At 36.3% G+C, this 24,424-nt stretch overlaps 1 protein-coding gene across 2 annotated transcripts in view; it reads left to right on the top strand.

Moving 5' to 3' along the window:
• The window catches only part of LOC111344704 (unconventional myosin-Ic), a 30,902-nt gene extending 8,316 nt beyond the window's left edge, over window positions 1-22,586 (top strand). For both annotated transcript variants that reach the window (XM_088742735.1, XM_088742736.1), the window contains 30 exons: window positions 251-360; window positions 954-1,172; window positions 2,005-2,076; window positions 2,476-2,595; window positions 2,878-2,948; window positions 3,076-3,181; window positions 3,711-3,791; window positions 5,326-5,417; window positions 6,068-6,113; window positions 6,244-6,292; window positions 6,408-6,454; window positions 7,992-8,072; window positions 8,798-8,903; window positions 9,600-9,717; window positions 10,001-10,041; window positions 10,169-10,241; window positions 10,695-10,771; window positions 12,350-12,503; window positions 13,156-13,210; window positions 13,663-13,767; window positions 14,579-14,662; window positions 16,110-16,203; window positions 16,827-16,900; window positions 17,190-17,264; window positions 17,942-18,008; window positions 18,675-18,745; window positions 19,001-19,098; window positions 19,469-19,522; window positions 20,267-20,312; window positions 21,147-22,586. In XM_088742735.1, coding sequence (XP_088598861.1) covers window positions 251-360; window positions 954-1,172; window positions 2,005-2,076; window positions 2,476-2,595; window positions 2,878-2,948; window positions 3,076-3,181; window positions 3,711-3,791; window positions 5,326-5,417; window positions 6,068-6,113; window positions 6,244-6,292; window positions 6,408-6,454; window positions 7,992-8,072; window positions 8,798-8,903; window positions 9,600-9,717; window positions 10,001-10,041; window positions 10,169-10,241; window positions 10,695-10,771; window positions 12,350-12,503; window positions 13,156-13,210; window positions 13,663-13,767; window positions 14,579-14,662; window positions 16,110-16,203; window positions 16,827-16,900; window positions 17,190-17,264; window positions 17,942-18,008; window positions 18,675-18,745; window positions 19,001-19,098; window positions 19,469-19,522; window positions 20,267-20,312; window positions 21,147-21,176 — 2,516 coding nt within the window. In that variant the 3' untranslated portion in view covers window positions 21,177-22,586. The remainder of the gene's footprint in view (window positions 1-250; window positions 361-953; window positions 1,173-2,004; window positions 2,077-2,475; window positions 2,596-2,877; window positions 2,949-3,075; window positions 3,182-3,710; window positions 3,792-5,325; window positions 5,418-6,067; window positions 6,114-6,243; window positions 6,293-6,407; window positions 6,455-7,991; window positions 8,073-8,797; window positions 8,904-9,599; window positions 9,718-10,000; window positions 10,042-10,168; window positions 10,242-10,694; window positions 10,772-12,349; window positions 12,504-13,155; window positions 13,211-13,662; window positions 13,768-14,578; window positions 14,663-16,109; window positions 16,204-16,826; window positions 16,901-17,189; window positions 17,265-17,941; window positions 18,009-18,674; window positions 18,746-19,000; window positions 19,099-19,468; window positions 19,523-20,266; window positions 20,313-21,146) is intronic.
• Window positions 22,587-24,424: the final 1,838 nt, after the last annotated feature.

The following is a 24,424-nucleotide window of genomic DNA, read 5'->3' as shown; positions in this document are numbered from 1 at the left end:
CAACTAAAAGGTTCTTGATTGGTAAACAAATTCTCCCAGGCAGCACCCTTGGAAATATACAGAGAACAGTACGGAGAAGATATATACTGATGTTAGCGTGAAAGGCATTCATGGTGTCCAGGCAGAGGGTTTTTACCTGTAGTGGACTAGACTTCAAACTGCTACATGCTTGACACTATTACAGCTATGATATGCTCCTGTGGTACAGGTCACTTGGTTCACGCAGACATTATTGAATTGTTCTTTGTAGGTGAAAGGAATTTCCACATCTTTTACCAATTATTGCAAGGTGGTGGTGACCAGTTGCTCGAGAACCTTGAACTAGAACAGGAAAGTTCACAATATTTTTATCTCAACCAGGTAGATATATATATATATGTTCAGGATTTGCAAGTTCCTTTCCTTTAAATACTCATTCCTTTGCCATATATGTTTAAACTAAATGGTACATGACCTGTGCCTGATAGTTTGTCACCAACGGTGGGATTACTCATACTTCAAACCTTAAAATTGTTGGTTTCAACCTCATAATGTCAAAAAAAAATGTCCAAATTCTCATTTCTTCATTTTGACCATGTTGAAGTTAGATTCTGAAAACTTAATTTAAATTATTAGCTTTGTCAACAGGCAGGGACTCCACAACAGTTCGTGCCTATTACTGCAGGCCCAGTAAACATCACAGTAATCTCACGAGAGGGTTCTTTAACGTCCCCTGCCCAACCAAATTAACTAATTAATAGATGCAGGAGACTGGACCTATGGTTTATTTGTCCTTTTCCGAGAAGACAAGAATGTCTATCCATTTCTTGATGTTAGAGAAAGGTAGCACATTCTCCTCAGTTATTTTAAGACCTTGAGTGTTGGTCTGGCCAGGGTTTGAACCCTTGACCTCCTGCACAACAATTCAGCACTCTAACCAATTGAGCTAACTCTTTACATTTTTACTATTTCAGGGTGGTGACACTCATGTTAAAACGCTAAATGATGCCGCAGACTTCAACCATGTAAAGAAGGCTTTGTCCGTTATTGAATTTTCTGCAGATGAGCAGGATGCATTGTTTGCTATCATTGCCTCAGTCCTCCACCTTGGCACTGTTGGGTTTCTGGAACCAGAAGTTGAACATGGGGAAGTTAAACTTGAGAATGGGAGGCCAGTCAACATTATTTCAAAGGTGCAATACCAAAGCATGAAGATTTTTTGAAGTGAAAAAAGAAATTTAGGGGTCAGGTGCACTTTAAATTTGTGCGGTATGATACATATATCACCCTAGTGTTCAACACACAAGGCTGGACATAAAAATGTGTGGGTTTGAAAGGCAAGAGTTCAAAGGTCAGAGTGCAAACCCTGCCTTGATCAAGGTGTTGTATTCTTGGGTAAACCACACTTAACTCTCACAAGGCTAGGGTCCATTCTTGAAATGGCTACTTGTTAAGTAGTAGGATAAGTGGAAAAATTGATGGGATAGGATTTATGGACTACATAACAACCTGTAACTGGAGTGTTGAAAAAAATTGATTTTAAACAAAGGAAATTCTAAATAATCGAGTGAACTTTCAACAAGGGATAAGTAGAGATCTCTCTGTTAGATTGTTAGCAAAATGGTGTTAACTTGTGAGTATCGTTACAAGCTTATTGCATGCAAATTATAAAGAAAAACTAATGACTAGATTTTTTACAAATGAACAAAACCAATTTTAAAGGGCTGTTTATATTTATTCATGTCACCATGGCAACAGCACATACATCAGCTTAACTATCAAAAATAGCAAAGTTTGTGTAGTTAACTTGCTTGCTGCCAGTTTTGGCAACCAAGAGATCAAGGGTTTTAGAGAAAATGGTGAAAGAAACACAGGTATCAAAAGGTGTGTTCAGCCACCTTAACAGCCTGGTGTATCTCCTAAGTGATTTGGAAATTCAGTATCTAATATATAAAGGTGTATGTATGTAATAAATCTACAGCTTGTATTTATTTAATTCACAGCTTGTATTTATTAAATCTACAGCTTTTAGGCTGCCCAGAAGAGGTCCTAGAGAGAGCACTCACCAGCCGAACGCTTGAGACTAAAGGAGATAAGGTATTGGACAATGCCTTATTTCAAATCATTCTGCTGATTTGTGTATTTTACAGTTTTTTTATGCAAAATAAACACTGGCTTAATTCCTACAAAAATGCACAACCGCTTGTGTCTTTACCATAATTATTCTCACTAATGGGTTATTTTGCCCCTTGTATTATAAAAAAACAATTGCATGTTTCTTCATGAAGTAAAAATTGAAATGGTTGTATTTTTCAGAAGGCTTGTGCAATTTCTGCTTCAACAGTATGAATAACATTAATCCTTGATGTTGCTCAGCCCAGTGCAATTATAATTATACTAATCTGAACACTGCCATTTACCTACCATCTGATGGTAACTTTACAAAAGCATTATGATACAAAATGTTCATTTTTCCATGAACTGTACCTGATTTAGGTTCGAACACCACTGACCAGTGAGCAAGCAATCTATGCACGTGATGCATTGGCAAAGGCTGTGTATGACAGAATGTTTACCTGGCTTGTTGGCCGAATCAATACTTCTCTTAAGAACAAGGTATGGCCAAGAGGACTGTTAAGTGATGTGTATGTTAAATAGGTTTTTTTTTTTTATTAATTCTTGGAATCCAAGAAGTGAAAAACTTGCAGGATTTGAAAGCTTGGTGTTCAAGCTGATGACTGTGCTTGTCCTTGTTGGCTAGTCTGCCTTTTGTTATGTATCTTAAGTTGTCATTAAAACTAATTCAGTGTGACTTTGTTTGTTTTGTCCATAGCAAAATTTTTAATCCAAGGTATTGTTCTTAGAAGTTTGATAGCAAGTTTGACTTTATCTTTTCAGTCTTATCGAGGAAAGAAGACACTCATGGGTCTTCTGGATATCTATGGCTTTGAGATTTTTGAGTCAAACAGGTACAAAGACAATTTTTACTTTTCTTTACTGCAAGTGCCTCTTGTAAAGAAATAGTTTTGAGACTGCACCTTTAAGATAATGAGGTTTCAGACATGTTTCTTTGTTTTTTCTTTTCTTTCCTTCAAGCTTTGAACAGTTTTGTATTAATTATTGTAATGAGAAGCTACAGCAGCTTTTTATTGAGCTGACATTAAATGAGGAACAAGAAGAATACAGAAAAGAAGGAATTAAGGTAGGTATTGCCCCTCTAGACTTTGAATTTGTATATTATTCCTCTACACTTAACCATCATTACACATTATTTTCCACACTGTTCTTTATACATGTTCCAAGGTGCTGACAAGGAGAATTTGTTTAACAATCAATGGCTGCTTTTAATTAGTCAGTGATCATTTCCTCCATTCTTGTAACTGTAATGTTTGATTTAGGGGTGATGTTGTGTGGAGAAGTTAGATGCTAGTCACTGCAAAGGTTCAAAGGTTAAAGAAGCTCTATTTTGCAATTAAAAGAAAGTGATCGAGACCAGCTCATGTTTTGATTTTATTTTGTTTACAATGGTACCATACACTGTCAGGCTTCTTGTTCTACTCAACATGCATCTATCTGAGAATAGATAGCGTGTAGCATTCAGCTAAACAGATTGCAGATATGAAATGCAAACTGTACCTTCATGCTTAAAGGATATTGGATGGTGGGTGCTTCAATTACCGGAATGATTTTTTCTTCTGGAGATAAATGTTTTATTTTTTATTTGGTTTTAGTGGGAAAAGGTGGAATTCTTTGACAATAAGATTATCTGTGATCTTATAGAAGCCAGACATCAAGGTGTCATTGCATTGCTGGTAAAGTTCACCATCTGTGTTATTTTACTTGAAAATGAAAAGCACACAACTCATAATCTGTAGTGGCTGAAAGGGTCTCTCTCTTTCTAGTCAATGAAATTAGAGCAACCTAAGCAAGGATATTACCAGTAAACTGAATGGCTGAATTTTGTGTAAAGGTGGCTCAACTTTGCTTTTATGAAAGCTTTTCAAAGGCCAGAGTGCTTTTGTTGATTGTTCTAGGAAAATAGCTTTGAGATATTGACTCATTGAATAAACATCTTATGCTTACCCTGCAATGTTTTTTCCACCAGCTATAGAAATGGTTGATGTTTTTGTCACTGAATGTTATAAATTAAATTTATAAAACAAAATTTTTGTTTTTTCATTTGACCTGCATGGTGCTTTTATCAAATACATTTACTCAAAAGGAATGATATTATCTTTATTGAGGGACATTTATTTTAGAATTTTTAGAATTTTGCTCACTGGTGTTGTTAAACTACTAACAGTAACTGCTGTTTTTGAAAAAGGATGAAGTAGGAATTTTGATAATGTTTTGAGGAACCAGGGGTCCGTTTCTCGAAAGTCCCAGTAACTTTACGGGTCCGAAGCCATGTTTTCAAATCAATATTTAAAGAATAGGAAAGCAATTTCTGGCACCCAAACCAGTCCTTTTGTTTCTTTAACTGATAGCTTTACTGTATCATTTTCAAAATTTGTGAAATCCCCATTTTGAATGAAAACAGAACAGCTTTACGGGCCCATTAATTTACCGGGACTTTCGAGAAAAAGGCCCCAGGAGAGATGTTATGAAAATAGACACACCGATTAGAAACTGTGACACAAGTTTGTTGTTAAGACAAATTATTGCACAACTCGGGCAGTCAGAGGGCCAATAACTAAAATCAACCAATTAAAATGCTCTATTGCTGGTCCAATATTCTCTCAGTATTGGACCGGGCACTGTCCCGAATGGTCCAGAATGATACTGCACTTGTGTCCCTTTGAACTTCAGTCGTATAATAAATCTCTTATTAACCAAGCTTGCTCGGGACTGTACCAGAAGAATATCAGCCCTAGGGCTTTTTTGTATGGACCTCGCTGCGCTCGGTCTGTACTGTCAAGACCTCGAGCCAATATATATACCTTATTAACCAAGCGCGAGGGCCGTACTGGGAGAATATCGGCCCGAGGTCTTGACAGTACAGACCAAGCGCAGCGAGGTCCGTACAAAAAAGACCGAGGGCCGATATTCTTCCAGTACGGTCCCGAGCAAGCTTGGTTAATAAGAGATTTATTATACGACTGAAGTTCAAAGGGACACAAGAGCGGTGTCATTCGGGACCATTCGGGACAGTGCCCGGTCCAATACTTAGAGAATATTGACCGGCAATAGACCATTTTGATTGGTTGATGTTAGTTATTGGCCCTCTGACTGCCCGAGTCGTGTAATAATCTCCCAGTACGGCCCTCTCGCTTGGTTAATAAGATATTATGTATCCACTGCTGAATTTTGTGAAGAAAAGTTGATTTTGATTTTTTTTTTTGGAAGGATGAGGAATGCTTGAGACCTGGGGAGGCATCAGATTTGACTTTCCTTGACAAGATGGATAAGACAATTGGAAAACATGCTCACTTTGTCAGGTAAGGTAAAGGTAAAGTCTGTTTACGAGCCTAGTGGTCCATTAGGCCAGTGCTTAATTCTGGTTTCTGCAGCATGAAGTGACTACTCCCCTGGATGGGATGCCAGTCCATTGCAGGGTTACCCCCCAGCGTTAAATTTGCCAGTACCCATTTATACACCTGGGTGAAGAGAGGCACTGTGAGAGTAAAGTGTCTTGTCTAACAACACAACACAATGTCCCGGCCGGGGCTCGAACCCGGACCACTCGATCCGGAAACGAGCGCACCAACCATGCGGCTACTGTGCCTAACTTTGTCAGGTAAGATCGAGAAATTATTTTATTGCTAGTACACTTGAAGCATCCAGTAATCTTTCAAACTTATCACATTGACAATCAGGATACCCAACCCTTTACACCCTTACATTAATCTTCATATTCTCCACACTGTTCTCTTTACATTTCCTGTGGTAATGACAAGGAGAATTTGTTTGACAATCAGGAGCTTCTTGAATTGGTGATCATTTCCTTTCTTCTCATTACTTTTATATTTGATACAAGGGCAATACTGCAAGGAGAAATTAGAAGCTAGTCACTCTTGGGGGATAAAAGGTTAATTAAGAGAGAATTGGCAGTAAAGGGACCTGTTTTTTTTTTTTTTTTTTTTTTCAGCCATGCAACCTCAGGGTATAATGAGAGGAAAACTATTCAAAGAGAGGTTAGTATTTTATTGGTTCCTGCCTTAGGGTATTTCTCTTTCTTTTTTATGAGACATTTTGAAATTCAATGTAAGTAATTAGGATAATTAATAACCATTATGATGGCTTAAAATTTTCATTTGCTTTTAGGAATTTAGACTGAAGCACTATGCGGGAGATGTCACATATTGTGTCAATGGTAATCCAATAATATGGTTGCCTTTGAGAAAGGCCTTTGTTTAGTGCAGCTGTGATTTGTTTTTGTTGTGGCATATTTTGTACAGGAGACACTTATCTAAATATTTTCCATGCAGGTTTCATGGACAAGAACAATGATCTTCTGTTTCGAGATTTGAAGGAAGTGAGTGATAATGGAGTTCTGGTTTCATTTTTCTGCTACTGTTTTTTATGTTCCTTTTGTTTTTGTTGTTGCTGCCGTAGAGTTCTGCAACCTACACTTTGTATAAATAACTTTGAAGCTTCCCACTAGCTCATTTAGTTATCTTTTGTAAAGGACATCATAGGTCTAATGTTTATCAACAATCTTTGGGCGACCCTAAAAGCTGGAATGGCGGAACGGAAGAATGGTGGAATGGCAGAATGGCAGAATGGTAGAATGGTGGAACAGTGGAATGACGGAATGGTGGAAAATGACCCCAAATCCTAAAACACGGAATGGTGGAAAATGACCCCAAATTCTAAACATGGAATGGACGTCAGGGCATGTTGCACAAATTTTGTACAGACACTCAAGCACTTGGCTCATTCATCCCCATGACAATAACGCATGTGACTAAAACTAAGTGTTGTTAATTTTTTTTCTTTTACTTATTTGTATGAATAATAATGAACCTTTATATGTGAAAGATAGCTGCATTTCCCATGCACATGACCCCCTGCAACCCTCCCTTCACTTAGTGTTACTCAAGGCCCAAAACTTATTCGTGGATGAAGAAATGCTTGTATTGAAGGGCTCCTAACGAAGGCTTGCTCTCACTCTAGTCTAAGTTTCGAGCTGGGGCTGAATGTCATTACATTTTGAGAAGCCTGAAAACGTTCCTATGATGTTCTCACATTTACAAGTATTAGAGATATTTTTGTTTCATTGAATCAATGCAGACCAGGAAATGTATTAAAGTTACAATTGTTTATTGTAATGTGGTACAAGTTAGTTTTCACATGCTGTGCGACTTTTTATGCCGCGACTAAAACTCATGACAAATTTAGCACGACTAAAGGTAACTAAACACTCAGGTTTCCAATGCGAAAACGCAGCTATCTTTCACGACTGTATAAAGGTTCATTATTGTTCATACCACTCAGTAAAAGAAAAAAAATTGATAACACTTAATTTTAGTCACGCGCATTATCGTTGTGGGGATGAATGAGCCAAGTGCTTGAGTGTCTTTGTACTAAATTCGTGCAACATGCCCTGACATTCATTCCATGTTTTAGAATTTGGGGTCATTTTCTGCCATTCCATGTTTTAGGATTTGGGGTCATTTTCCGCTGTTCGATGTTTTAGGATTTGAGATCATTTTCCGCCATTCCACCATTCTGCTGTTCTACTGTTCCAGCTTTTAGGGTCGCCCTAATCTTCACCCTTGGGTCTTCGTTGAACATCCATTAACACTGAAAAAACACACACACTCACACGTATGGATGATAATTAATTAGATCTGTCCTTTCTAAATGAATTTGAAGGAAACTTTTATATACTGTTCTGTTAGATAGGTTGCTTGCTAATTCTTGGTTGATTTCATTTCAAATTGATGGAACATTTAAATTACCTCAAAAATATGGTAATGATAGTATCACTAATTTGTGAGCCTGGGTGTGGCTCTTTATGGCCACTTTTGTGAAACTAAAGATTTAACTGATATTTTATCAATTCCAAGGCAATGTGCAGCAGTACAAACTGTATCACATCAGAAGTGTTCCCTAAGAAAGAAATGGAGTCACTTAAAAGACCAGAAACAGTAAGGCACAAGGACTTACTATGATTATAATTTGCTACTAATTTATAGCTTTTTGGGGTTACTGAGTACTTGGTTTCATCTGTCAATGGCTGCATGAAGCTCTCTATTAGAGAAATGAACTCAAGATTCCCTAAGCAGGGTCGAGAAAGTCATGCTGTGATGGCGATAAGAATGAGGCAAAAACAATAATTTAGGAGCAGAACAAATTTGACCTCTTCCTCACTGTGTTCTCTACAAAGCAATCATGTGAAATCGCCAATTTTGGTTAGTCTGAGAACTAGAACCCCAATAACAAATTGCAAGTTCACATTTCCGTTTCAAACTCAATACTGCTTTCACATATTGTGGAACTATGAGAGTAAGTAAGCACTTTGAGCTGCTTGCAAATTACATCAGAGAAATTGAACTGCACATTTTGATTGAAAATTTTGTAGCCATTGCTTTAGATCTGTGACATCAGTCTTTTTCACGCCCTGACTGCATAATTATTTGGCAGTTTCTCCTTAAAAACGATATATTAATTCTTGATGGATGAAAAAGGAACATAGGATAGAGACAGGCTATCGCAAGCTTATAATTTGTTACAGACTATTTTAAATGGAGAGGTGCAGTTGCCAGGAACGATTAAAACTGCCTATTAAATTATGAATCTCCAAACTCGCCTGTCTATACTATAGCAGTAGAGCAAATGTTAACTGTGTTTCATCTGTTTTGCTATTTTTCAGGCAGGAACTCAGTTCAAGACAAGTTTAAACAATCTGATGACAATCTTGATGAGCAAACAGCCATCATATGTCAGATGCATCAAGCCAAATGACTCAAAGAAAGCAGGTGTAGTGAAAGACCTCTTTCTAGAATATTCAGATTCTAGCTGCTTGCAAAGTATCTCCTAAGCATGAATAAGCATCAATATCAATATCATCAAGTACACTCAACTGTTGCTTTGTTGCCCTCGACTGTTGCTTTGTTGCCCCAATTGAGCTAACTGCCTCCCGGTTAGCTCAATTGGTATAGCACTGGACTGTTGTGTGGGAGGTTGAGAGTTCGACTCCGGCCGGACCAACACTCAGGGTCTTTAAATAACTGAGAAGAAAGTGCTGCCTTTGTAATAATATCTGCAAATGGTTAGACTTTCTAGTCTTCTCTGATAGGGACGATAAATGGAGGTCCCATCTCACAAGCCCTTATATGTGATAAAAATTGTGGGACGTTAAAGAACCCACACACTCTTCGAAAAGAGTAGGGCACGTAGTGCCCGGTTTTGTGGTCTATCTTTGTGTAGTGTCTAATCTAGGGTGAATTGGGGAGGGAAGGTGAGATCAATACATGGACTGAAGTGGCTGCATAGTGCGCCTGATGAATTCTGACGTCTGATCTCACCTTAACTGATTGTAAAGCGCAACTGATTATCTATATAGTAGTTTGTGCTATATAAATGTTAAATTGTTGTTGTTGTTGTTGTTGCCCTCTAAAATTTGAATTTCAATCACCTAAAATATTGTGTTTTTTTGACTGCATTTTGTGTAGATATCTTTCAAGATGATCTTGTGCGACACCAGGTAAAATACCTTGGTCTGATGGAGAACTTAAGAGTGAGGAGGGCAGGGTTTGCTTACCGCAGACCTTTTCCATTCTTTTTACAAAGGTGAGTAGCTTAAAAGTAAATGACCCTAAGCAAAGAGGAACCAATACTTTGACTCACTTCTCTACAACTTAAACAACTCAACCCCCAACAATGGCCTTTTTTCCTCCTTGTAAGTGGTTCATACATTCACTCCTATTTTAATATATTTACAGCAGCCACATCTCTGTATTAAAGGACACAAAATTAGGCGCTTAATTTAGAAACAAGGAAACCCTTTTGAGCCAGCTCGAACCAATTTTGTATTAAAGTTCTGATTTGAGTTTACAATTTTTTCTAATTGTAGATACAAATGTCTTTGCCCAGATACATGGCCAGTGTGGTATGGTAAGTTGATTGTTATTTTGTTTTAATTTATGGACTGATGTTTGATACACAAAAGGTAAACTCATAAAGTCGTGCTGTGATGGTAGTACAAAAATATGTAAATTTGTGCTATATATTTTCTGACTAGATGATCCAGGTGAGGGGGTGAAGAAAATCTGCGAGCATCTAAACTATAAACCTGATGAATACAGGATTGGCAAGTGAGTTTATATGTGAATAGCTATCATCATTTGTATGGATAACTCCCATGAAAAAGAGGCTTTGATGTTTGTCTTCCCCTATGGGATACAAGTCTGATTTTGGTCTTACCCAGAGTGGTAAGTTCAAATGCAACCACTTTTTTCTATGAGAAAGGCAACTTTTTGGTGCAGTACTTCAAAGGAATGGAAGAAAGGCATTTTTATAATATTTGATGGTCTATGCCACTCCCAAAAGAGAGTTGATTTCTTTTAAGGAGTTGAATATGGGATGCACTACATCTAAATTGGTCTTCTTGGGGTGAGGGGTGTACGAGGGGGGTTTCCTTCAAAAATTTCAAGAGGCAGTCATGTCTCTTTCATGCAGAAGTTCCTTCTCCCCTCTCTGGCTTCAAGGCACTAGTTGTTGAATGTTGTGTATTCCTTTTTACTGAGTATCCATGATTTATTTGATAGGTCAAAGATTTTTATCAGATTTCCCCAAACGTTGTTTGCCACAGAGGATGCTTTTCAAGCTAAGAAACCTGCCCTTGGTATGGTACTTAAAATGGCTCTTTTAATAAGAGACTCAAATAATACTTAGAATAAGAATGAATAAAGGCTGATAGTTTCTAAAGAAACTGTTTGGGGCTGCATTGGAGGGGGTAACAAAATAATTTGGATATATCAACAAAGTTGAAATGGTAAATTGGCCACTGTAACGAATAAGAACCCTACCACAAATGATTGAACTTGAAATCTGTAACTTAATTCATTCCACTTTAACCCTTTAACTCCCGTGAGTTACCATGAGAGAGAACAACAACAACAACAACAACAACAACAACAACAACAAACTTTATTCATTAATTCACAAATTATAATTTTATGTTAGCTTCCACCCGCATATAGAAAAGCCTAATCAAGGCAGGGGAAGAGACACACAAGTCTATAGAGAGGAAAAAGACGAAAAATATTTTACAAACAGTACCAGCTGTCGCAAAATGAAATTATGGTATCAGTTAAAAATATTATTAAGATACAGAAATGGCAACGTGAATTACACACAAAATAAAAGTCGATTCGTGTTTCAGAGCTATCTAAATTTTAGTTAATTGGTGCATAATTTCGGTGATATCAAGGCAGTCATTGATATTGTAAGGAGAGTTTCTCTTTACAAGTAACAAGAATAAGGGAAAAAGACAACCAGGGAATTATCAGTTGATCCAATACCAAATTCTCCAAACTAACATCATAAGAATTGTATGGCAGACAGTAAGGAGAACTACTAGTGAGATCTTGAGGGTGAGAGGGTTAAGATAATTGTTTTTGATAAAATTGAATATGCATGACTGTGAACTTGATATGCATGTGTAATTTGTAGGACGAGAATTGGGCCAGGCAGAGTTATATTAATTTTTAAATGTGGCTTGTTAAGGACTTGTACTTCTAAAAATATATAATCCTTACTACTTAGAGGGGGAAGGTAGATAAAGTATTGATTTAAATGAAAAGTGGTGACTAAAAGTTTTTGTTTAGCCGCTGTGATTGCAGAAATATTCATTTTACTTTATTTTGTCTAATTTCATTCCTTCTGATTCCAATCACAATTTTTTTTCATCATCATTTAATATTTTATTAGTGACATACATACATACTTACATACATACATACACAATTATGTTAATTGACCACTCCCCATGGGGGCTTTTCAGGGACAATTCCCACCCAGCAACCACCCCAGGGAAAGACATCCATCACACAATAATCTCGTGCATGGGAAATTAACGTCTCCTACCCCTAACCCTGCAGGAGATGGGACCTCCATTTATTCGTCCCTATCCGAGAAGACTAGAGTATCTAACCATTTCTTAATAGAAAGGTAGCATATTCTTCTCACTTGTTTTAAGACCTTGAGTGTTGGTCCGGCTGGGCTCGAACCCTCGACCTCCCGTACAACAGTCCAGTACTCTATCCATTGAGCTAACTGGGAGGCTAACTGAGGAACCACTACCCACAAATAACGTAGCTAGTCTCGGCGGGCAGTGTGTGGACGCTAAAACATCTTACATAAGTTAAGGGTAATGGATATATTAGTTTAGTTGATGACAGAAATTTTGATCTTGAAACAGCGACAATCATCCAAGCTCAATTCAAGGGCTACTACCAGAGACAAAAATATGTCAGGTTACAGTTGGCGGTTATTGTCATTGCAAAACACTGGAGACAAGTTCGTGCTCAAAGGCTGCTTGAACAACGAAGAAAAGCTGCCAATCGGATACGCAAGTAGGTGTTGTTACTTAGCAAGGACTCTCTTTTTTAGTGGTTATCTAATTTTTTTTTTCTAATCTTTATTCTAATGGCATTAAACTTAACTTAACATAATCAACCACTACCCACAAATAGCATAGCTAGTCTCGGTGGGCAGTGTGTGGATGCTAAAACATCTTACATAAATTTCGGTTCAACAAAAGATTCATTAAATATACAAGAAACAGAAATTAAATATTAAATCATTAATTTAAAAGCAGAAATGACAGTATGAGATAAAAATACAGAAATAGAAACACATGACAAAAAATAGAAGAATACATAAGTTATACACTACTATTAACTGGATTAACTTTTGACACATCATTGATTATTCGTTCTACGTCAACATAACTATCTTGAACTTGAAGATTTTGAAATAATATTGTTGTTAGCTTTTTCTTGAAAATATCTTTTGGAAGATTCCTTAAGTTTCCTGGGATGCTATTCCAAATTTTACAACCAATCCTTGAGAATGAGCTTTTATGTTGATTTAGCCTAGAATAGTTTATGTAATAGTTACCGGCAGATGAAGATCGGGTATTATGATTGTGTATTTGGTGGGAAAGAGTGAGTTATTTATTGTTCTTACATAATTATGATTTTTTTTTTACATTTGAAATTAAAGGTTCATAAAGGGTTTTATAACAAGAAACCAGCCTGCAAGTGAAGAAAATACAGATGTGAGTCATTGATGTTTATATTTCAAAGTTTAGATTTTTACTTTAAAGGAAATGTGTAGTAGTTACTCCATGGAAGAGTTTCCCTGTAGTGTCAGGGAATGGTTAAATCATTGTAGGGAGGGTGTAACTCCTGAACCTTTTGTTTGGAAGCATCTTTTCTGTAGCAGCAAATCCTTAACTTATTTAGTTATGACTTCAAGTGCAATTTGTTTTTGCTAAACCTTTCCACCTTGTCTCAAAACTTACCAAAAATTGTGTTAAAAAAAAACAAACTATCAACTGCACAATTTTCCAGGAGGATCAACTTATGAGATGTGTTTTTTGTTGAAAAAAGGGATAAAAAGTTCCAGATAGAGGTAGGATTTAAATCAAAGGCTATCAGAGAAGAGTTGTGTAGTAGGATAATAATGATATAAGTTTTCATATCACCTCTAAAATAACTTGCATTTTAGTTTATTGCCTATGTAAGGAAGTCATACCTCCTACTGCTGACAAAGCATTTACCCAGAAGCGTCCTGGACAAGAGCTGGCCAAAGCCTCCTGGATCAATGGTGGAGGTTAGTTGGATACATTATCTTTTTTATGGAAGACAAGCTGGTGTAATTTTTTGGTCAGTGTGCTGGCTTCAGCGTACTATGGTGGGAGGTTGGGGGTGCAAGACTGGGCAGGGTCCTTGAGTTGTGTGATTGAGCAGGACACTTTTCTTACGTTGCCTCTCTTCACCAAGGAGTATAGATGGTTATAATGGTGGAAGGGGGGGGGGGGGAGTTAACCCATGATGGACAAGCAGAGAGGGGAGTATCAAGATGCTTGTTCACTCCATGGTGTGGAAAGCAGGATGAGCTCTTACTGCCTTGCCTTCCATTTGGCTTGAGTGGTGTGAGATATGCAGTGACGTATTGGTTAGCATGTAGACTTAATTATGTGAAATATTAATGCTGGGGGAGTTACTGCAATGGATTAGTATCTCATTGCGGAGAAGAAGACATACTTTGATCAGGGATAAGAATTAAGGGGGGCTGTTATGGACCATTTTTCTTCTTAAACAACTGTATTGATCACAATCATAATTAAGATTTTACAGTTGTTTCACTGGCAGTTGTCATACATCTGTGAGCGTACAGCACAGATAGCTGATCTTTGACATGTATACAGATGTATTCTAGAAAACAAAGGAAGGAAGCAAGGAAGGCAATTTCACATCTAAAGATGACTTGAATGGGGGAAGAAGACAGAAAGAAAATGTGTAGCTCAGTGTTACACAAACTATCCCAATTGGAAAATTCGGTATTACCAGCCCTTGCCTGAAGTGCTGTTGTTTCCCACAGTTTACTCAGAATGTGAGGATGATTTTATCACTTCTAACAGGTTTCAGAACAACTTCATAGAATGCACACTCTTCACTTAGTAAGGAAGTATGTTAAAGGCATCACACCAGAGAGGAAAGCCCAGGTTGGTCCATTGACCCTTGACTCCCCAATTTTAGTATACATATATCCTCCATACATTTCCTATAGAATCACATCATTGAATAAAATCTTGCATTCTGATTGGTTAACGAAGTGAGGTATTTGTATATTAGGTAATCACATGATTTTGAGTGCAATTTGGAATAAATAAGCACAAGTAAATTAATTTTTTTCAAAGACTAACAAAATTGCATGAGCCTGTATGGCGAGTGCAATTTGTGGTCTTTGAAAAAATTTCCAAGTAATTATTTATTCCAAATTGCATGAGAAAAATCATGTGGTTATATATTAGGTAATACATGAAAAAATACAAGATAGCTTATCATAATTATGCAGAAAAGCATGTACATCACATGCAAAAATAATTTATTCAAACCCTGCAAGTAGCATTGTGGGTTTGGTCAAAACAACTGCCTACGATCAAAACAATAAGATAAAATGAAATTTTCACATCTGTAAGGTGCTTCAAAGTCTGGCCAACAGGTCAAGGAATTGCTCATTGACAGTGAGTTTGGTAATTCTTTGAGTTTCTTTGATTATTGACCAATCAGAATGCCTGGTTTGTTACTTTCTTTCCACTGAATTAACCCTCTTCTGCACTGAATTAACTCTCTTCTGCACTGAATTACCTGAAAACTGCATTTATCTTAACCAATCAGAACTGAGTAATTTTTTTCATGTACAATATTAAGCATGGAATTACTAGTTGAAAATGCGGCAAAGTGATGTTGTTTTGCAACTAGTATAGATAACAACTATAAGTAATGCTGTTTTTTTCCCTTATATTTAATCAATTATGCAATTCAAGGAAAATCCATTACTTGACTCGTGAATTCCATGTTAATTCGCACTAGAAAAGGGATATCGCACTCATCCTTTCGCAATTTGTGTTTTATCGGTTTTTTCGCATGCAATTTAATGTGGATTTCCCTTGTCAAGCAATGAATTTTCTTATAGTACTGATGAGGAGGATTTCATCAACTAGGAACAGTTTCTTAAGTTGTTGATCGTTTCTTTTATTCCCATGACCTTAATGTTTGATTCAAGGGGATACTGTATGGAGAAATTAGATGCTAGTCACTGTCAGTATTATGAGTCTGTGTCAGTTGATGTATGGTGAAATGAAGTGAATATTATCAACAATATTACAATATTACAAAAATGTAAAAACATGGTTATTGAAAATATGCCTTTAAAGAAATTTTTATCATCAAAAATTTTTTTTGCTAGGTTATGTACATGGTAGTGGCTGGCCTACCCAAACAATTGTCTGCATTTTAATTGAAGTAAAAATATCATTCTTTATGTAGTTGCTATGATTTTCAGATGCAATATTTTCCAAAGTCATGGAGACATTACACTGTCAACAAGATTTGTTCAATTAAGTTTTCTCAGGGAATCAATCAATCGGTTACCTTTTCTCTCTTCAGCTTGACATGAAGGTGACAGCCAGCGAAGTGTTCAAAGGAAAGAAGGCCAGTTATGAAGAGAGCATACCACTACCTTTTGAGCCACACAGACTAAGTATTGCCTTATTTGTTTATCTGAGTTTATATATTTATTTATGTACTGTTATTTCCTCAAATAACCACCCATGCTCTAATAAATGCCCTCCCATGAATAATTCCCCACCTCCTGGGCCATTAAACATCAACAAGTGCCCCCTCCTCCCTCTCTTTCCTAAATAGTACAGATACAAGGAAAACCTGTTTCTATTGTCACTTAATTTATGACTTTTAAAGCTTCCACAACTTTAGAATCCTTACAGGTTAATCATTTCTCAATAAGGCACCCCCCCCCCTTGATTAAGTGACCTCCCTCCAATAAACATTATTTGAGGAAATATGTCATATCAATTTTCCTATCTAATGCTCGTCATGGTAGATTCATCATAGTTTCATCATTATAAGAAAGTTTCAGGTCTGTAAAGTTTTGACCAGTTAAACTTCCAGGTAATTTAAATCATGGTAATATATATATTTAGCCCATTTTAGTTACTTAACAAGTAACAATCAAAGCACTTAGTGCAATTTAAGTATGTCATTATTAAATTTTCACAAGGGTAGAATAAAGTATAAATTAAGGAAATTGAACCTCTGACTATTGGATTTTGGGTAACTGGTATGTTTCTGTGGTATCTTGTACAGGTGTTGCTTTGGAAATGGTGAAGAAGACTGTTGTAACAGACAAACAGATTATTCCATCATCAGAAACCATTAGGGTGAGAACCTGTTTATTACTGTTAAAAATTGCTTCTTGACCATTGGTTATCACATCTTAAAAAACCCATCAGAACATTCTATCCATGTAAGAAAAAAAAATGCTAGTGATTTTGAATTTTATTTGGTTCTGATCAGGGTATGTAAGATTATATGACAGAAGAGTGACTATTGAAGCAGATAATGATGTCAACTTTTGAATAATCAACTTCAAATTTTATTCTACACAAGAATGTTTGAGAGTTACATCAGTTCTGTTAAATATTTGACATGCTTCTTTTACTATCTTAGTACTGCACTGGAGTTCACAAGTATGACAGAAATGGGTACAAACTGAGGACACGGGTACTAATCCTTACAGAACAGGTACCTTTTGAGAAAAGAACATCCTCTCCCTTTTCTTTACCATTTCAATCTGGTCTACAGAGATGTAGTGGCCTTAATAGTCATTGCACTGGACTCCAAGTTGAGGAGTCAGGGTTGTATAATAAAAATTGATACCAGCAACTTGTTAGAGAAGCCTGATGAAGAGTGTGTGTGTGTGTGTGTGTGTGGTGAGGTAACCTTGCAATGGACTAGTATCCCATCCAGGGGAGAGTAGTGATACTCCAAGTTGCTTTGTGCTAAGGAAACCAGGGTAAGCTCTGGCTAAGTGGCCCACTAGGATTGAGTACATGCTTTGCCTTTTTGTTCATGTCTGGTGTGGTTAGCAGTGTATGATGACCCAGTTACACACTCACAGAATTACGATTCTTTCAACCTAATAGTGACTTTACAACACTTACAATGTAACAAATGAATGAACGTTGTTCCTTCCTTACTGTATGGTTATAACTATTATTATTTTTTATCATCATCACTATTAATATTATTATTATGATATCATTATTGCTCTGATTATTTTTATCACAGTTATAACTATAACTATTGTGATTAAAATCTAAATTCTACATTCAGTATTATAATTATTATTAATGTTAATATAATGCTATTGTAACATTGTCCTGTTTCATGTGTGTCTCTACATGCTTGCTTCATTGCAGGCAATTTACATTCTGGATGACAAGACTTACAAGCTGAAGCATAGAATTACCAACAGCAGTTTGACAGGTAGGTGCAGTATCTAAATGATTGATTAAACACTGCCTTGAATTTTGTTATGCCACACCAAATTAAGACCACATCTAAGAGTACACACATGAAGGATACACACTATAACAGCTGCAGAAGTTTATTTTCCTCCAAAACAAACAGTTAACCATTGAGGAATGAAGTGATGAGATTTGTGGAAGGAGGAAAAAGTAGAACAGAAACCAAAGAGTTTGATGGATTGCCATGAATCAGCAATTTGAGTTAACTATATAAGGGTTAATTACAATGAGTCATTGTGACTACAGTACTGTAAGTTCATATGTTAGCATGAGCTCTTATAGATTTGAAGCACAAGCAAAGTTTGGAGAGTACCAAAGATGTGTCAGAGTTGCTTAAATAATGGTCTTTATTAAAAACAATAATGCATCAACCGTGTCATTATTTACAGAGAATGAAATATAAAACACGCTTGCAGCGTGGTAGAGGCAACTCTAACTTCTTATCAAGTGTTCTCCAAACTTCCCATGGCAAGTGCTTTCTATTTGATGAGCCCTCAGCCGATACATAAACCAATTTTTTATAACATTTTCAACATGGTAGTGATAATATTGTGGTATAAGTAGAAATTCAATATGGTATGTTTCAAAAGATAAATCCTATTCTTGCATTGTGCTGCATTTTTAGGTATTTCAGTCAGTTCTAAAACGGATGAAGTTCTTGTTCTTCACTTGCCAATTGAAGACAAAGGGGACAAGGTAAGTGGAAGCATTTTTAGGTCAATAATTATCTTATTATCATTTGCTCAATTTTTATTAGACTGAAATGATGTATGCTAATTTAAACTTTAACCAATTTTGTTTTTAAGTTTGTTATTTGTAATCCTCAGTAACTTACCCGCTCATTCTTTTTCATTGTAAATACTACCCCTTCAATGTTTATATAAAACAAAAATACCTTTATTGACACTGAAGTTGTTAAAAGTATGGTGACATAGTTCTTGATAATTTCAGGGCGATCTTATTCTGACAAGCACTCATGTCATTGAAACGGTCGTTTATATCCTAAATGCTCTGAACAACAATCAGCTTCTCAAAATCGAGACAGGAGAGTAAGTCTTCATTTGTCGTTTGAATATCTTTTGACTTGACAACTGTACATCTTTTGAAGATCAAAGAGTGTCCCTCCCCCCTCCCTCCCCCTCCCCCCTTACTGAAACAGTTTCCTCCTGCAGATCATTCAGTATAGCATTATTCTCAGTATAATCTGGGCAGGGGGTGGGGTAGGTGGGGCTGTAGCACCAAGTTTCTGGAAGGTGTTTGGTGTGGAAGTTTTTTTTCAGAGTTACCCACAGGAACCCAATTGAAAGCCCTATCTCTGGTACTTGCTTTTCAACCCTCTTCCTTCAATAAAATGGTTTTTGTCATTAGCTTGAGGTTGACTATTCTCAGCACTAATTTTAAAACTTGTTCCTCACTCAGGATAAAACACAACATGGCCAAAGATAAAACAGGAACTATTTCATTTTATGATGGGTGTGTAGAATTTTTTCTCTCTTATGTTTTGTAGAGACTGAAAATAAGATTTTAGCTGCAAATAGCGCTTTGGTTATTTTCAGGCTTTTGTTATCATTGAACTTGTAGTGGTTTGTAGGGTTTTACTAGCCTCCTACGCAGACGTTCTTTAGGCTCGTCATGCAATCTTCCTCTTCCTAACCCTAACCCAGGTTCATGTGGGAGGAAGATTGCATGACGAGCCCAAAGAACGTCTGCATAGGAGGCTAGGGTTTTACAGGGGGTTGAGGATCTCCCACTTCTAGTACCCTGTCACCCCATCTTTCCCCCTTTATTGTGAAACGTGGCAGATTGGCCATAAATAGATATCTACATTTGTTCAGTCCTCTCCCAGTTCTAGTCCATTCCTCTCTTGTTTCCCATTCTCTGTCCATATCCCATTCTCTGGAGCTTCCACACTCCTGCTACCTGGCCCTACTAATTGATAAACCATTACAAAAATATTTGTCTCTATATGAGATAGGACATGTCACCCATGGAAATTCAATATCTTTATCTCTCCTTAAATGTATCCATCAGATGAGTTAAACAGAGATAAGATAAAAGGAAATATCATGGACAACAAGTAAAATTAAGGAAGCCAAAAGTGAAATTATATGGGGTTGTTTTCAAGGATTTGCAGATGACTTTGAATCCCTTAAGAAAATTTTGGTTTAAATTGTCATCTCTGCTTTTTTAAATTATTTGTATTCTTTTTTTTTCTAGCTCTGAGTTGTTGATTAAAAAGGGACAGACTGGTGACTTGGAGGTGGTGAGTATTTTCCTGAGTGACTTCATGTCTGTGTGTCAGTCTTGAGATTTTAGAGTTTCTTAAATCTTAGCAAATGTTTCCATTGATGTGTGTCAGTCTCTGGTGCTCCATACTGGGGTTTGGGCATAAGACCAATCACCTTGCTTAGTAGAATTTGTTAAAGCTTGCAGGTTATAAAAACTGTAAATGAAAAGAAAAAGGACACAGAAGATTGATGGTTATCACTCTGGGCTGCAGATCAAAAAGGGTTAGGTACTCTCAATTCCTGGTTGGTTGGGTTATTGTGTTATTGTGTGCTGTTCCTAGCCAAGACACACTTACATTCTCCATGTCAGTTCCATATAAAAGTATATGGAGAACAGTATTGAGAATATGTATACTGATGTTAGGGTATAAAGGGTTAACTTCTCCAATCCCGAGGGTGTTCAGCTCATAGATTCTCCTTACAATTTTGATACACTGTCAATTGGACTGGTAATGAGAATTAATGTGGGTAAAATGTGAAGGATGAGGAACTGTGCAAGGGTTACCTTTGACTGTTTGGCATCCCATCCTGCAATACCCTACTGCAATACCCTACTCACATCACAAAAAAAAAAAAAAAAAAAAGGATCAGCTCATTCAGTTTGATTACAGTTAACAAAATAAGATGTTATGGGCCAAAATAAAATTTATGGACCATTTGGCCTTAAGTATGGCCTAAGGGCATACATTTGGTCAAGAAGAGATTGTTGGGGCCAGTATAGTAGATACTATATATCATCAGTGTAAATCTTGTACCTGTTTGCATGAGTTAATGAAAGCTTAACTTTTTGCTGTTGTTTTATATCTTAGACTGCCCCAGTTCCTAAAACTGTGAAGTAGCCCAGATTAAAGAAAAGTTGTGGTTAGACAATGATGAAGAATCCATGAGTTATTATGAAATATTGCTACATCTTATCAATCTATTTAATGACCCTTCTGGACTGAAAATGCTTCTTAGAAAATATTATTAAATGACAATCAATAACAAATGTTTTTCTACCAGTCAAATTACTTGTGCATGGAAATCAGTGTGCATGTACCCTATAACATAATGTCTAATGTACCTGTCATGAAACGTAGACATAATCTAGTATGATACAGTAAAAATACACACACGGTGAAGCACCCTTCACACAAGAACCATTCTAGGCTAAAATCTCAATACAGGTTATACTTTCAGAATATAGACTGATATCAAATCTAAGGTAGATCACATGTGATATAAAAAGGGTAACACTGACAGTGTTGTAGGACCACAGAACTGCACTGTCAATACATCCATAACAGTTACTGTGAAACATACCCAACTGTATGTATAAGTTGACCATGTAAAGCAGGGCACTTTAAGGCTGGTATAGAGTACAGTTTCACCACACCCATAAATACACAGAGATTATTCCATGGAAAGTTTGCATGAATTATTTTTATTCCCAAGTTGTGATGTATCAAAAACACGATCAAGTGAGTGCAGTGAACAACTGAGTCTTTTGATGCATTGCAACTAGTGAATAAAAATCATTGAAGCAGTTTTCATGGTATGTCTGAAATATACCTATTTTTTTTTTTTTGAAAGAGAAATTAAGAACCTGATTATAATAACCTAGTTATCCTAATTTCACAGTAAAACACCATTTATTTAGAAACTATGGAGACTAACTTGAGAGAACCCAAGGTTCTTACTGTACCTGACTGTTAAAAATAATTATTGTTTATGATGATATACAGAATATCGTTTCTTTTGGATCAGATTAATTGAATTATTCAGATTTCTCTGAATTGAAGGGTTGCAGTGAGAGGTAGAAATTTATTGTGATTTAGTAACCATGATGGAATTTTTCATTCATTAGCAGTGATGTTGGTGATAGTAAAATAAGATAAAAAGATGAATTACTGATTTTTCAGGACACAAGTGCTATCCATATTTTTGTCTGCCTGTTCACCTAATTTCAAAGATTTTAAACATTAGCCCTTAGTGATCAAACATTATGAAAGGGTTTGATAGCCAGCAGTACTTCAGCTACTCGTCTTATTAAGATGTTCTCCATTGCTTCATTTTCTCCAAAGGGCAGAGGTTGTATTTTACAGCTGGTAAAAGATATAGGAATCTCTCCACAACCTTGGGAATTAAATGAAAAATTACTCAGGTCTATCAAATACTGACTTTGAGTGCTTAATTTTCAAATGTAGTTGTAACGAAATATTCTAATAATAAAGAAATAATTTAGGAATAAACTAATTTTTTACCAGAAATTGTTTGATTATTTTATATTTAGTGTTCGTTTTTCGCAAAGGAACAATGTTGACATATTATACCGTAGTGATTCGCTTTTGTCTCAAATTTCGCGCCCTCGTTGCAATAAGCGCCCTCTCTTTAATAAGAGCCCCCTTCAACAACAACAATTTTATTGATTTACAGCAATTACAATTTGAGAAATTTGAGAAATTGATTTACAACAATTACAATTTGAGAAATTGATTTACAACAATTACAATTTGAGAAATGCCTAACCACAATTAGTTAAAAACTAGTCGAGGTGGGTAGGTATAATTAAGATGGGCTTATCACTAGTACTTACAAGGATTTCGAATTGGCAGCAGTTCAGATTACACTAAGAAAACAGTAGTTCAAATTACAATGAATGATAAATTAAAATTAAGATAGTAAATTAATTTAATGATAAGAATAACAGGAAAATAGAAAGACTTCGCTATACTGGTCGTAGCTAGAGGATTGATGGGGTTTACAAATTTTTAATTATTTCAAGAATTGATGATGGTGTAAGATACAAGTTCTGTTGTTTGAAGATATTAATAAGTATTTCATGTATTTGTTTTTTAAATGAATTTCTATGGGAAGATTTTTTAATGCTGTCAGGTAAGGCATTCCATAGCTGCACGCCAAAGTGGGAAAAAGAATTCTTAAGCTGTTCCAGACGAGAAGACGTGACATAAAATTTGTTGGTAGTTGCTGATCTGATCTTCGAATTTCTGATCCTCGAATTTGTGTTTGTCACTAAGTACGCGCCCCTATTGTTTCAGTGACTGCACAGCTGTTAGAGTACATGTACACTAAGATCAACGGTGGTTCATCTTCCTCCAGTTTCTTAAAAACGTGTTTCTTTTTCTCGATCTCTCATATATAATGTTCATTTGACTGTGCCCAGTCCCTTTAAACGAATTATCTCACTCCCAAGATCTGAATCATAATTCTTCCCTTTTATTTGGCACACATTTCCTTGTAAATTAGTTTCAAGAATTTGGTGTGTAAGAACAAGATTGCAACCTCTAACTGATAAGTTTGAGTATTCTCCTCAACTGATTGTTAGATACAGTGTGGACATTATAGGGAGAAGTTAGGTGTTAATCACCTCTGGGAGTTAAAGGGCTAAACTTCTGTGGCGATTGTTTGGCTGGTTGATCTAGCCAGGAACGATCCAGGGGATGACAAGTTTGTTTTCGAGACTACAATACAGTACAATGACCTTTATTTATGCTCGAATATAACATGCTAATATCTCTGGGTAGCTCTGAGCTTGGCTCTTTAAATAAACATCAAAACTTTGTTTTGCACACTCTGCTGTTTGTCAGAGTAAATGCACTGTCCCTAATGAGCACCCTGTTTCGAATAAGCGTCCACCCTTCAGGTAACCCTTCGGGTACTAAATTATGGGGTGCAATTACCGCCAATATTCAGCTACTGTTTTCTCATAAAATGGTGCTTAAGATACCAAGCCGATTATGTTTTATGCAGCTAATCATTTTATAATATGGTGCCTTAAAAGATATGGAGCGCCCTTTTTTTTATGCAGCTAATCATTTTATAAAATGATTAGCTTCATAAAACACAATTGGCCTCATAAAAAGCGCTGCATATTTTTAAGGCAGCATTTTATAAAATGATTAGCTGCATAACACATAATTGTCTCCTCCAGAGATTCGAAAAATATGACGATTATATCGATTTGTCTACTTTAATAGCACAACTATAAGACCCCAGCTTGTTCTGTTTTCTTGCCGTATCTTAAATTTATTAATGTAGTTGTAATTTGTCTAGAATTTTGAATCTCTTGCTCTGTAAATCTTTTTAT

The sequence above is a fragment of the Stylophora pistillata genome, chromosome 13 (genome assembly GCF_964205215.1).
Source record: "Stylophora pistillata chromosome 13, jaStyPist1.2, whole genome shotgun sequence".
Classification (NCBI taxonomy): domain Eukaryota; kingdom Metazoa; phylum Cnidaria; class Anthozoa; order Scleractinia; family Pocilloporidae; genus Stylophora; species Stylophora pistillata.
Note: the sequence above shows the minus strand (reverse complement) of the source record. Positions and strands in the feature narration are given on the sequence as shown.